General features: G+C 39.2%; 1 protein-coding gene across 1 annotated transcript in view; it reads left to right on the forward strand.

Annotated features, from left to right (window-relative positions):
- Syne1 (spectrin repeat containing nuclear envelope protein 1) overlaps window positions 1-14,262 on the forward strand; it is a 467,607-nt gene that overhangs the window by 80,460 nt on the left and 372,885 nt on the right. Inside the window, exon 3 of the mRNA XM_042055521.1 lies at window positions 8,663-8,724. Coding sequence (XP_041911455.1) covers window positions 8,663-8,724 — 62 coding nt within the window. The remainder of the gene's footprint in view (window positions 1-8,662; window positions 8,725-14,262) is intronic.

Consider the following 14,262-nt stretch of genomic DNA (forward strand, 5'->3'; position numbering starts at 1 on the left):
AATGAGACAGGCAGGAGGTTGCAATGGATATTTATTTCTGTTCTAGATTGAACAGGACGGAGAGACGGTAGACATCAGATTCAGAGTCCTTTTGAATTTCACCAAGATGCATGCGGTCACTGTAACCTACTGGCAAGGATAGTCTTCATGTTTCTGGTTAGCAGTTGCTCTTAGCTGCAATTCATGGTTTCTTAACCTTTATCCTAGCAACACAGTGTCATGAATCTGATGTCTTCTGTTCATTGGTTGAACTGCGCCATCTCTCTAGCGTAAGTTGATGTACTAAACATAGATTTGGCCCTCATGACTATGTAGCAAGCATTTATTACCTGTTGAGCCACCACTCGAGCCCACATTGTGAGTTAAAATGTCATTTTCTCTAAATCAATGCCTCCTTCCTCAGGTAAATGAGATGTCCAAGAGTATTATATAAGTGTCTGCATTAAAGATACTTTCAGGGCATAGCAACAATCTTCATATGTAAATGCTGTGAATACTAACCTAAGGCAAGTCCCTTCTGAATTTAATATTCTTTTTATGGAGCTTGACAATTTCAACCCAAAATATGTCTGTTTATACAATACTTGTCTGTCTGTTTACACAACACTTGTCTGTTTGTTTACACAACACTTTCCCCTTTCAGTTCTCTCAGCGTTGACTCTGACAGTGATTAAAGATGGACGCACTTTGGAATTCACTATCTGACTTTTGATAATATTTACAGTTCTGATACAATTTATGATGTCTTATGCATTTATTAAGTTCTTTATGTCTCAGAAATACATTCTTAAAGAATCTGTTCAACATGTTAGAGTTATAATAACTATGTAAACATGTATACAATACATATGATTAGTGTGAAATGGCAGTCTATACACTCCTTTGTGGTCCCTGAGAGGCTGCTTAGAGTTCCTCTTCTCAGCCTGACCATTCTGCTGCACTGCCATGTTGTCCCAAGTAGGAACAAAGCCTTTCTTTGCAAGTGTGTCCATCTTTTCTTTCTTTGGCAGTGGGAGCGACAGGATACTAGAGATGGAAGTCAGGGCATGCTGAGCGAGCATGAGTTACATCTCAAGTTCACTCATGCAAGGGTCTTCTTTGCGGCATTGGGCTACACAAGGATGAATCAGTCAGACTTAACCTAGAGGTGGAAAGGGACTGGAGCTTGGAGGAGAGAGATATTGGTATAGGAGAGATAGGAAGTTCAAGCAGAAATTATTTACAGATCTACTGTGGGAGTGTGGAGGGTCAACTACTCAGGGATGGCCTCCAACAATGGACTGAATAATGGGGAATCCCCTGTTTCTCTGAAAGGAATTAGGCTCCACGTATGGGGGAGAAAGAACATGCAGTTTTTGTCTTTCTCAGATTGGGTCATCACGTTTAATATCAGAGTTTCCAGATCTATTCATTTTCATACAAATTGATTTTATTTTTCTTCACAGATGAGCAATGTTTCATTGTGTATATGTAAACAGATTCTAGCCTATGATGTGCATGTGTGTATATGTAAATGTGGCTCCTAGCTTATAATGTGCATGTGTATATGTGAATGTGGCTCTTAGCATATAATATGCATGCATGTATATGTAAATGTGGCTCCTAGTCTATAATGTGCATATATATATATATATATATATATATATATAAATCAAGAGAGGGTAGTACAGGATGAGAGGGGAAACTACTAGAGATTAGGCAAGAGAGCACATGGGAAAAGAAAGAGAAAGCGTCAGTACTGGGGAAGGATGGGGGCAGGGAGGTAGTATGGGACAGACAGAGTAGGGAAGAAGAGCAACAGCAACATATTGTTCCAAAATGTTCTAATGGTGTCTAACGCACTAAAAGTTAGTTTAAAAAATAAAAACACAAAAATACTATGATGAAGAGATAGTCAATGATGTTGGGAAAAAAAGATAGGGAATAAAGCTGACATAAAATGAACAGTTTGCTCTCTTTGGTTCTTGGAAGTAGGGTGCTGAATTCAGTTATGAGCTACAGATAAAATTCACTGAATTCAAAATATAAAATACTGAGAAAAGTATGAAAAAGACATATTCACAAGATAGGATGTGTGCATAGCAATAACACTTGAGGCTACATCGCAAGGTTCTGAAGGGCAGAAAGCAGAATTACATCACTTAGATTACTTCCACTTAAGCGCATTTAAATGGTGACGTGTGCCGGGCGGTGGTGGCGCACGCCTTTAATCCCAGCACTCGGGAGGCAGAGGCAGGCGGATCTCTGTGAGTTCGAGACCAGCCTGGTCTACAAGAGCTAGTTCCAGGACAGGCTCCAAAGCTACAGAGAAACCCTGTCTCGAAAAACCAAAAAAAAAAAAAAAAAAAAAAAAAAAAAAAAAAAAAATGGTGACGTGTGCCCAAAGGAACCTTACTGGCTATGCCACAAGTTAATTCCTTGTCAATAACAATATAGAAGCAGCTTATACTTGTGTTTTGGATAAGTTTGAGCTTTGCTGCAGGATTGTATCTCTTCTGCAATTTAAATCACTTAAATTGTCACAAAGAGATTTAATTGGCAAGTCGGGAAGTGAATTATTTCACTTTTACATTTAAAAATGAGAATTTTCTGAAAGAAAAATGTGAGACTGCACTTTCATTCCCCGTCCACCCAGACCAGAATAATCACATAGGAGCTGTATTAATTACAACACTGTTTGACCAATGGCTCAAGCATATTCCTAGCTATCTTACATCTTAAATTAACCCTTTTCTGTCATTTTATATTTTACCATGAGGTTCATGGTTTGTTACTTCACATCTTGTATATTAGGCATCTACATGGCATCTGCCTGACTCCACCTTCTTTCTTTTTGCCCTTTGTTTAGTTTTTCTGCCTAGCTCTATTCTGCCCTAATAGGCCAAAGCACCTTCTTTATTAATCAATGGTAATAAAACATTCATAGCATATAGAGGGGAATCCTACATTATCTTCTCTTGTCTAATAAAAAAGAAAGATTTTAACTTTAACATAGTAAAATTACAAAACAGGTATTGAACAAGAATTACAGTTGCAATATTTCTTGGTGAGTCTAAAGTTTTATTTCTAATTTGTTTTTTATCATAACTAAGGAAAAATATAACTATCTGTCTTCAACTTCATCAAAGACCCCAGAAGGACATAACGTTATCTAAGTAAACAGAAGTGCATTGTAAGCAACCTCGAAAACTCTAGAATTGACAGAGATATCTTGCTGCCTGGACAGTCACCCAAAATTTTTCTGTAATGTTGACACATCCATCTTCAGCCTACAGGCCCATAGTATCTGGCAGAAGTTTCCATTAAGCAGGAAATTTCAAAGGCAGTTCCACCTATATTGGCAGTTTGTCAGTCACTTTCTTCTGCGTCCTGCAGATCATCTGGCAGACTCTTTCATGAAGCAGGAACCCTACAGGACTATCTCACCTTCTTTTGGCAAGTTCAGCAGTCATTTTTCTATAGGTCCTGCATGTCCAGTTTAGACAGCATACCATCAAGTAGTCCAGGCAAGAGCAGTTTCTTGCCCAAATGACTAGCCTTTTTACATTGAAGGCAAATTCTATAATAAGTTTCTTCAGTTCCTATCAACTTCTCTGAAGCAATTCGTGCTGACAGAAGCAGATATGCCTTACTGCTGAGAAAAGTCTAAGTTTTTAAAACCTGTTAAATGCCATGTTCTGTAGGTTCTTTTAAGTGTTGAAGGTTATCTATATAACTAAAATATATCTCTGCATATTTAGAAAACTAACATGACTATAAGTTTGATTATTACAGATGACTATCTCTTCATCTGTATTTAATTATACATTATATTTTTAAATGAGCTGTACAAATATAATACTTTAAACAAGAGCAGAAATATATATGTATATATATACAGTATAAAAATCAACTTTAAATTTGTAGCAGTAGACCAAGATCCATACCAATACAAAATATTCATCTCTATATATTTTTTAAAAAAGAAATTGATTGTGACCATTAATCATTTATAACTAACCCTTTTAAAATGAAAATAAAACATTTATAAACAATCATCTTGGGAATTTGGGCATTGTTTTTCCAAATTGCTTTGTGCTGTTTGTTGAGAGAAATATTTTAAGGGTTCATGGAGACCTTTCAGGGGATCTTGTTCCATCAAGCCACATTATCCTGGAAGGAATCCACAAGTTTTCATCTTCTATGAAAACAACAGTGGAACCTTTTTTCCAAAGTAATATATCCTTAGACTTAAATTTTCAAGCCAAGATATCTTTAAAATACATATGTTGGTTTAGCTTAGCAGCCCCCAGAATTAAATATATCTTTGTAGTAAAAAAACTCAAAGAAAATCCAATGATATGCATAATCTAGACTCTGTATATTTTCTGTGTTTACATGGCTTATTTGTTTTATATTATTTTTACTGTCTCTTTAAAGACTTTGTTTTATTTTGAAAACTATTTTTATAACTGTCTATACTCGTTTTTCTCTCTTTCCCAAGCCTACATACATTTTTTAAACACACTGTGTCTCATTTAGAGGTTTCTTTTTTATTTCAGAATCTGTTCTATTGGGTATCTGAAACCCTTTTCTGGCTAATAGCATTTTTAAAATTGTAAGCAATGTGGTCACAGCAGCCCTGGATGCTGGCTTTGCCTGTCTCCACCCTTCAATGTAGTGGAGGTATGTTTACTGCCAGCTCCAGGACTGCTGGGTGGGATCCATGCTCACCACCTCAACTCTGAGAAGCACCATGCAGCACACATACCTTTTTTTGTATGAATAAAAGCTAAATCTGCCATGGAACATGTTGTGTGGCCTGGAAATGTCTCTGTGAATAGCAGCAGGAATCCGCCATGCTCTCCTGCCTGTGCACGCCTACCAGACTTGATCCTGCCACTGCCCAGGTGGGGAGTGCTGAATTGTGGGGCCTGCTCTCAGCTATGTTCCTCCTAACCCCGAGTGAGTGAACAAGCACCTAGGCCTGAAGGGGGTGCCCAGTCATTCGGTTAGCCACAAACATTTGAGAACCATCATGTAAATGAAGATGGCACTTTTGTTCCCCGGCTGTCCAGACCCAAATAATCACATAGAAACTGTATTAACGACAACACTGTTTGGCCAATGGTTCAAGCATATCCCTAGCTAGCTCTTACATCTTAAATGAATCCGTTTCTACTATTTTATATTTTGCCATTAGGCTTATGGTTTATTATAACACATCTTGCTTCTTGGGCATCTACATGGTGTCTGTCTGACTCCACCTTCTTTCTCCCTGCATTTAGTTTAGTTTTCCCGCTCAGTTCTATTCTTCCCTGCCACAGGCCAAAGCATTTTCTTTATTAACCAATGGCAATAAAACATATTCACAGGAGACAGAAGGGAATCCCACATCAAGGAAAGTTTAACATGTTTTTCTATTAGGAATGTGGTAGTGAAGTTAGAAATCATTTACTTAAAACTGTGCTGGCAGTGTGTTATACATGTCCTTTGTGGGCTTTGTATGGCTTTGACGTCTCAGTAAAATCTCTCATTGCACAAGGTAAAAGGATAATTTGGTACTTAGGTGTATACCAGGCTCATGAAAGAAAATCTGTGCCAAAAGAAAATCTTTCAGGTGAAGTCAAAATAAATTCCAGCAACTTAGCCTCCAATGGAATTGATGCAGCCCAGTATGGCAGCTCCAGCAGGCATCCCTCAATTTATGAGATTCTACACAAACATATTGTGCTTACTCCTTTTCACATTTTAAAGCAATGGCATCATGGTTTGTAAAGTTCTATACAGTCCCAGCTGAATGAAAAATGTCACACATGTTCTCAGTGTGTCTATAGTCAAAAAGATTTAGAATCGTAGTTTATAGATTATGAAACTCTGAAATTTATCAAACTTTCATGTTAAGATTATGTTGCTGCAACATGTATTTATTTATTTGTAGAGTCCAAAGATTAAAGGTCCGATTGAAACTTACTCAACCATGATTTTGCACTTCTCAGGTGATCACATTGGGTAAGATTAATAGCCTAGTTTCATGTTTTCTTTAAGTAGCTGTATGATGTTGCAGGATCTGACTTTTTCTGGAGTCTAAAACAAGGCTCCGGAAACAAAGCTCTGCCACTGAAATACTTTGGTAAAATTACTTCACACTATGTAGCTCAATTTTCTTTTCTGTAAACTAAAAACTATGTTTATTTTTGGTTACATGTTGGCTGTAAGAACTAAGTGAGTTGGGGGTGGGAAGATGACTCGGAAATCTCGAGTTTTAATTCATAGCACCCACATAAAATTCAGGCGTGGTCATGTGCCCCTGTAACTCAGAACTGGGAAATTGAGACAATGGAATCCCAAGAGTTTGCTCTCAGTCACTCTAGCCAAAATAGTGTGTTGGTGGAGGTTTCTGTCCTCCCTGGTACCATAATAAATACACAGAAACTATGTTATTTGCAATACTGTTTGGCCAATAACTTAAGTGTATTTCTGGCTAACTCTAAACTAACCCATCTCCATTAATCTCTGTATCATCATAAGGTCATGGCCATAGGCAAAGTTTCGGTGGGCTCCAGTGGAGAAATCTGTCCCTGTCTGTGGCTACATGGCTTCTCCCTGACTCTATTAATTTATTTCTTTTAGCCTGGTTTTACTCTCTTAAGTCACTGGCTAAAAGCAGCTTCTTTATTAACCAATGGCAATAAAACATATTCACAGCATACATTACTGCTCATATCAATGGTGAACTTCAGGTTCACTGAGTGACTTTGTCTTTGAAAATTGGATGGGGAGTGGAAGGCGAGGCATGTGACATCATTCTCTGACATCTGAATGTGCACACATGGGTATATATGTCTTTCATGCACATATAACACATAATCAACAAACACATTGCATATTTTAATGAGTGAATAAATTTATTTATTATATATTATATATAACTATATAATTAATTAAAATAAATCGTGTAAATACGTATCAATGTCTGATGCATAGGAATTTTACCTACTGTAATAGTGGTTATATAATGAACTTCAAAGTTAAAACAAAAACCAGTTTGAAAATATATTAATATAAAATGTCATTCAGTAAACATGGTGGATAAATCCAAACTTCCTACAGGTTGAAAAGTTTTATTATTTATTTCTGAATTCATTTGCTTATTTCTTCCTTATCATCATGTTCGATGAAGTGTGAGTTCTAGTGTTCAGTCCGACATTCTGAGATGTTCTGAGATAAAGCCAAGAAAGGTCAGATGCAGAGCTAGAGTTCTGAGCATCCGCCCTCTAGGCAGATGTGCTGAGACTGTGTCTGTCCTTCTGTATCCTGCCGGCACTGGTGGGTGAATTGGGCATGGCGAGCTGAACCACACCTTCTAGATGCTTAAGCTGTTCCCTCTCTGGTAGTCATCCACAAACCTCTTAATCGATGCCTTCCTGACACTGCTCTTTTCCTCCTTTGTTAGTTTTTCATTGCAAAACAAATCACCACCTGGCGGCCGAAAACCAGGCGCATTTATTGTCTCCACGTTTTTGTGCGCCAGGAATCTGTGAGCGGCTCACCTGCATTGGCTCCAGATCACCCAGGCTACAAGGCTGGGAGTCATTCTCATCCATTCGGAAGTCTTTCTAAGAAGGATCCACTTTAACGTTGTTTGACGGTTAGCCCTATTCATCCCAGCAGTTTGTAAGCCTGGGGGCCCAGATTCTCGCTGGTTGTTCTTTCCATTCCTAAAGGGTGGGCACCAGGTCCCTGCGATCACTCTACTCTACCGAGAGTGCACAGCATGACTGCGGGTCTTCCAAACTTCCCCAAAATTACTTCAGTCAGCAACTTCAAGTAATATCTTGGGGTTGGTATGCTGCCGCTCTGTTATACTGTGTGAGCTGGATACAAATCACAGGCTCTGCCTACATCGAAGTGTGAGCTGCAGAGAACACAGACATGCGTACGTTCGGTCTGAATGCTTTATGGGGTGACTCCACGCACCCACCTTGCTTGCCCATCTCCATCTCTGTCTCCCCCGCAGACTTCACGTATTCACGTCTGTCAGTTCCATTCTCACCCAGCACTGACTGTATCTTCTAACAAAGGAAACTAGTACTTAGTTGTTCCCAGTGAACTTTTATTTCTAACAGACTTGTCGAGGGTGATTCATTGGTAAGCTTTCAGTGAATGAAGCTAAACATAGGGTTAGCCTATCACACTCCTAAGGTCTTTGCTAATAAGTTTTATGATAATGATTTAGTAATTATTTGAGAATTTCATACAATGGATTTCCATTACAGTCATCTCTTTCAAGTCTTCCCAGATTCAGTACCACCTCCCTAAGTCTAATTTGTGTTGCTCAAGTACTCTAATGGAGGTGGGCCTGCCTAGGAGCCCACCTAACCTACAAGGCTAACCTACAAGGGATTTGACAGAGGCCAACAGCTATGGGACTTCATGGCCACTGCTTCCACTCCAAGCTGGAATTTTAACTGACTTGAGCTTTCCAAGAACTTTTTAAGGATGGGTTTAGTTACTTAGGTACGTGGAACTGTGCTGAACCTTCAAGATAATAACTAGTAGTAAACTGAGCTAGAAGATAAAAGAACTCTATGATCTCTTTTAGAGTTATATAAGCAAGTATTTGGTGATGACATTTGTCACCTATTCTATTATCTAACCAAAACTGTTCTTTGCCTTCTAGATGAACAAGAGATTGTACAGAAGCGTACCTTCACAAAATGGATCAATTCCCACCTGGCTAAGGTAAAGAAAATCTTCCAGAGTTAGAGGTTCATCTTATGGGAGCCAACAATAATATGTTGTTAATGAAGCCCACAAAGAGCACATTGTAAAGGAAGGTTGCTGTCACCACTCCTGACAGGGATGTTGGTAGTATTATGGGTTGGCTATCTGCTCTCTAAGTGTGGAGTTTGATAACCACCTCTGGGGAGAAATGAGGTGACAACTGGTAAAAAGACACTCTTTTATGTAATTTTTATGAACCTTGAGAGAATAGTCCGCTCAGTTGCTGCTTCTATGGAACTGTATGTGTCCTGTACAGATGGAGAATTTGTGCTGGATTTTTGTTTGGTTGTGTCAATTCCAATCAGTACTGAAAGGAGCAGTGAATGAGCTGTCCTATGCAAGGAGTTTTATTTGAGCAGGTCCTGCCAGTTTCCCTCAGGGGCTTTTGGTCTTTGGTGAGAATAAATCCTAGGTAGCAGGATATTAGAAGCACTGAAATCATCTGAGAGAATCTACATTAGGTTGTGAGGTGACCGTGTGTCCACGGGTGGCACTGTCTTTGAAAATAAAGGATGATATAAAATGACTTTTGACCTTAACATGCCACCACAAAATTATTCTCCTATGTTGTTGCTGATTGAGAAAAACAACAAAGCAAGAGACATCATTTTTAAAAAATAGACTCAATTGAAAGAACAGTTGTCTGAATTCTGTGGAGAGTGGCGCTCAGGAGACTTCTTCCTGGGGCATTTCTACTGCGGTGTGAATCTCAAATATTGCTCAGAAGTCCAGTGTGGTTTTGCAATGAACGCTACTGTCCCACAGTCTCAGGGATCAACCTTCCAGGATATTCACTTGTTTTGTTCGTGAAGGCCTTACGGGCTTCTTACTGTCTTCTTCTGGTGTCCTCACGTGAAAGCGAGAGAATGAGCTCTTCTCTCTTCCTGTAAGGACTGTCCATCACACCAGAGATCCACCTGTGACCCGGCCTGAGTCTAATTGCTAGGTCAAGGCTCTGCCTCTAAATAACATCAAACCTGGGTTGAGGGTTTCAGCATCAGGATTTAGAGGGTATCCAAACATCTTACCTACAATAGGCCCCCAAGTTTGGTCTGACATCTTTAGACTTGAAGGAAATGAAAACTCCTCTTACATTCCTAATACACACGGGAACTCAGCCTGGGGACGGGAGTCACATGCCTGTCTCCTTGACAAGGCTGACATTTCCCTATGTAGTAATCCCTAATATAGATAGCATTGTGTATTGGGGCTGCTGAAGGTAATCTGACAACTAACCAATTTGGACAAAGCTAAAGAGCGCTGCATTCCTTTGTCAAGTGCCTCATATATACTTCCTGCAAATTTCTGTTGATATCTCTCAATGAAAGTAAGAATAAGAACTAATGCCTCAAAATTGTTGTGTTTTATATTTTTCTGATAATCTAAATGTTAGTTTTAACTTTCTGTAATAGGTCATGCCATTTCATCTCTGTGAGCATTAAAGGAGAAAACTGTTGAAATAACCAGAAATAGATGAACTTATTTCTAGAATGCAGCAAATAATGTCCAGGACTCCGACAGTCTAAGGGCTTAGGTACAACAACCATGGGAAATTTTGTAGATTTAAACTGTAATGATAAACCCTAATTCCTGTGATAGTATCTAAGTAATTTAACAAACTATAATTATTTCAAAATACCTTAGAAAATAATTTAAGTGCCCCTTTTAAAGGAATAAGTCTATTTCCTCAAAATCACATCAGGAAATTGACTATATTCCAAATCATCTTTCATAACAGATCCTGGCAGACATATGAAGAGAAATACAGTGTTGAGATACAAAAATGTTGGTGTCTCTGTCCTGTCTGAGGTCATCTAGTTTTGGGTTCATAAGGACATATTCAGAGATGCTCATAGAAGTTAGTTTCAGGAGGTGTGTGTGTGTGTGTGTGTGTGTGTGTTATATGTGTGTGTGCTGTGTTTTATGTGTGTGTCTGCATTCACACATGTGTGTGTGCATGCTCAGCTGGAGGCCAAAAGCTGATGTGAACATCTTCAATCAGACTCTTTTTTTTTGTTTTGATGCAGGGTTTATTTCTGAATCCAAGTTCACTAATTCAGACAGTTTGAAAGATCTACATTTTATTTTATTTTTGGATGGCCTGTGAACTTCAGGGACCCTTCTCCTCCTGCCAGGTCTCTGTTTAAAGGCACACTCTACTGTGTCTGGATTTTTCTATGCTTGCTGGGGATCAAGCTCGGGTCCTTGTGCTCCGGAAGCCAGCATTTTGCATGCTGAGTCCCTGTGCCCTAGGGTTTTTGATGGGAATATTTCATTTGTGTTTTTGACTCCTCTCCTCAGTTGCAGCTCTATAAATGATTTATAATTAAATAATCAACTCTTTTATGGATGGCAGGCACTCCATTCTGCTGTGACAATTTTTTATAGATATTATGACAGCAGTCATGAAGAGATCGCATGGAGATAAGTGTACAATATGTCTCTTGAAAACACTCTTTATTAGCTCATCTATCTTTACGAAGTAGAGGAGAAACCTAGGAAATTTCTGTGTATAATTTTATGCCACTTTTAGTACATTGCTATAAAAATTTTAAATTTGTGCGCATAGTTATACTTTTCATATATTTGTCTCGGACTCTATGTGTCTGCAATTATCCAAGTCACAAGTGGTTAATATCATGCTATATAGTCTTAGATAAACCAGCAGTGGTTTCATGGAACTGATCACATTTCTTTCCAAGATGAGACTTCTGTTCAGGTGAGGAAACTATAATTCTCTTTTTATTGATAAGAAATCTGAACCATTCTATTCTTTAATTCTGCTAATTAGAGGAAGCAGGAGTTTTCATAATCATTACCCTGATAGAGACGTTCAGGGAGAGTTGTTCAAATCCAGGTTCCAGGTTTGTGCTTAACCTGTTAGCCTGAATCATGGAGTCTGATTCTACATTGTAGCAATGCTGTGTGCTGAGCACACATATCCTGACCATGAACCTCATTTAATTCTCACAGCAACCAAGTGTGTTATTTCCATTCATTTATAGGCCAAGTCCTCAAAGCTTAGAGTTAATTAATAAGCCTGGTAATTCAGCAAATGACAAAGCTGTGGTTTGAGCCCAGAACTCCTAAATGTGGGTGTTGTAGGCCAGGTTAGCTGCACTAATGAAACACCATAGGCAGCAAATCTGGAACAACAGTTTCTATCCAGTTCTGAATCCCAAGAAGCCTGAGGTCAAGGTGCTGGGGGACTTGGTCTTCCTAGCTTACGGGCCGCTGCTCTTTCTGTCTTCATTCGGCGGAGAATGAACTCTGGTCTCTCTCCTTCCCGTTCTAAGGATGCTCATCAGTCTCCTTCAAGGGCTCCTACCTTCATGATCTTATCTTAATTATCTTCCAGATAATTAAGATATCTGCGAGTGTCATGGTCTATGCACCCTGTTCTCTCTTTATATAAAGATACTGGTCATACTGGCTTAAGATCCATGCTAGTGACTCCATTTTGACTTGATTAACTCTGAAAATTCTATTTCAAACACAGCAGCATTCTAAAGTAATGGCAGTTCAGGTTTCCGCATGCACCATGGGAACAGTAAGGCTGTGTGGAAGACATCTATTAAGAGCACGTTCTGTTTGTATACCAAATTCGATTCAGGTATTACCTTAAAAGAATCAGTTAGGATTTCCAGGTTAAAGATCTATAGACCTATGCTAATTAAATTAAGTGACGTGTTCACTTTAATGGCTGTTTTCATTTTCCCAGTTGCCTTTCCACCAAGAGCATATTACATGAAAATACTTTCTTGAGTCTCACTCCCATCCCTTTCCTTGCATACAATCTGGTGGACCTATTTGTGAACCAATGCAAGAAGATGACAGAACAAAGGCTTAAGTTAATGCCCTCATTCACCCCATCCCTCACTTGTTTTCTTAAAGCTATAGTACCAATGTGAGGTCATGAATATATTAAGTAGCTTGCTTTTAATACTTTTCAAGTGTATACACAAATCAACACATCACCTCATACACTGTAAATAGATTCAATTTTTAGCTGTTGATTACACCTTAATAAATCTAGGGGAGCTGAATTGAAAATTAGCTATTTCCAAATGTGCAATTAAATGCTTACAAAAGAAATTCATCTCAAATACATCACATTCCGTAGCTTGGAAACTGTTAGATTACGGATAATGGGAGTTCGGAGCTCACAAGGTTTATGGAGATTAATAAATATTGTGATTAAGGCTGTCATAGTTTCCTCCTTCAAACTATGTCATGTTCACATATTGACACATATTTTGGAATGCAGTTTGACAGCTCAAGTGATGTTCTAGGTACTGAAAACGAAACCATGAACAAAACAGAGAAAAACTTTCTGACTTTCTGTCAACAGTGTAGGCATCTAAAGGTGTCAGGCAGGATCCTGGACGAGTTTTGAAAAAGAAGTGAGTACAATTTGAGGACAGATCAGCAACTGGGTGTGAGCAATAGGGAGGTGTCCAGTACAGCCCCGGATGTGCTATGGAGAGGAAATAAGTGAGGACATGTTCTGGCTCTGTGCCACATGGGAGAAAACATGTTATTGTCCAAAGAAAACCCCTCATTACCAGCAGAGTGTCTCTGGTACACTTGAAGCTGGGCCAGCAGATGGGTGATACTGCCTTTGGGACCTTGATTTGATGTTGAATTACATAATCAGGGAAGTGGAAATGGCTTTGCTCTCCACTAGAGGAAATGAAATAGAATGAAAGTATCTCCCCGCCTCTGCCAAAGCTCGGTGGAAAATAATAGCCAGAGCGCGTCCATGAAAGCGCTGAATGAGAAACAGATGCATGCAAAATGTCGGAATTACCTGGCTTGTGGAGCTAGTGGGCATGTCATGGCAAACTCTTCTAGATGATACATTGATTTTAGTTAGATGCCACCTGTGGGGATTATTGTGGTCTTGATTAATGTGGTCCAAGACTAGCCTGGTACTTTGATAGATTTTTGGTGTAGTAGGCTCTTGACCAACCTCTCCAGAGGGGACTCACCCGGACATCTGTTGGTCCACCCCTCTTCCCATTCTGTTCTTTTCTCTGTTCCTATTGTTTTATGTATTGTCCCCACCCTGAAAATAACCATCAGGGAACGAGGACTCCCTGTGCAGGTTCTAGGATGGAAAACTTATCCTCTAAACTCTCCCATAGCCTGTATCCTTCCGTGAGCCATATGTAAGTCAGATGGAATAGTTGGTCTGTTTCTGGGAAAGAGGGGCTATCTAACTGCACAGAGGGCTCAGGGATGCGTAGCACAGACTATGGCCATTCCTTTTCTCAACACCTCCCAACACTATGTGCAGAAGGCAGTACTGTGAATTTACCAGGCCATGGTCATGTGCCATGCTTTGCAAACCTTAGTTTTGTTTACAGTATGTGTCCCATCTCAAGAAAGTGGCCATGTGTGGCCTGAAATTCTCTTAGAGATTTTCTAATCTGGGTTTACAGATCATTAAATATCTAACAATCACTAATATAATACTAACCACAGGATATGAGG

This window comes from Arvicola amphibius, chromosome 8, assembly GCF_903992535.2.
Source record: "Arvicola amphibius chromosome 8, mArvAmp1.2, whole genome shotgun sequence".
Classification (NCBI taxonomy): domain Eukaryota; kingdom Metazoa; phylum Chordata; class Mammalia; order Rodentia; family Cricetidae; genus Arvicola; species Arvicola amphibius.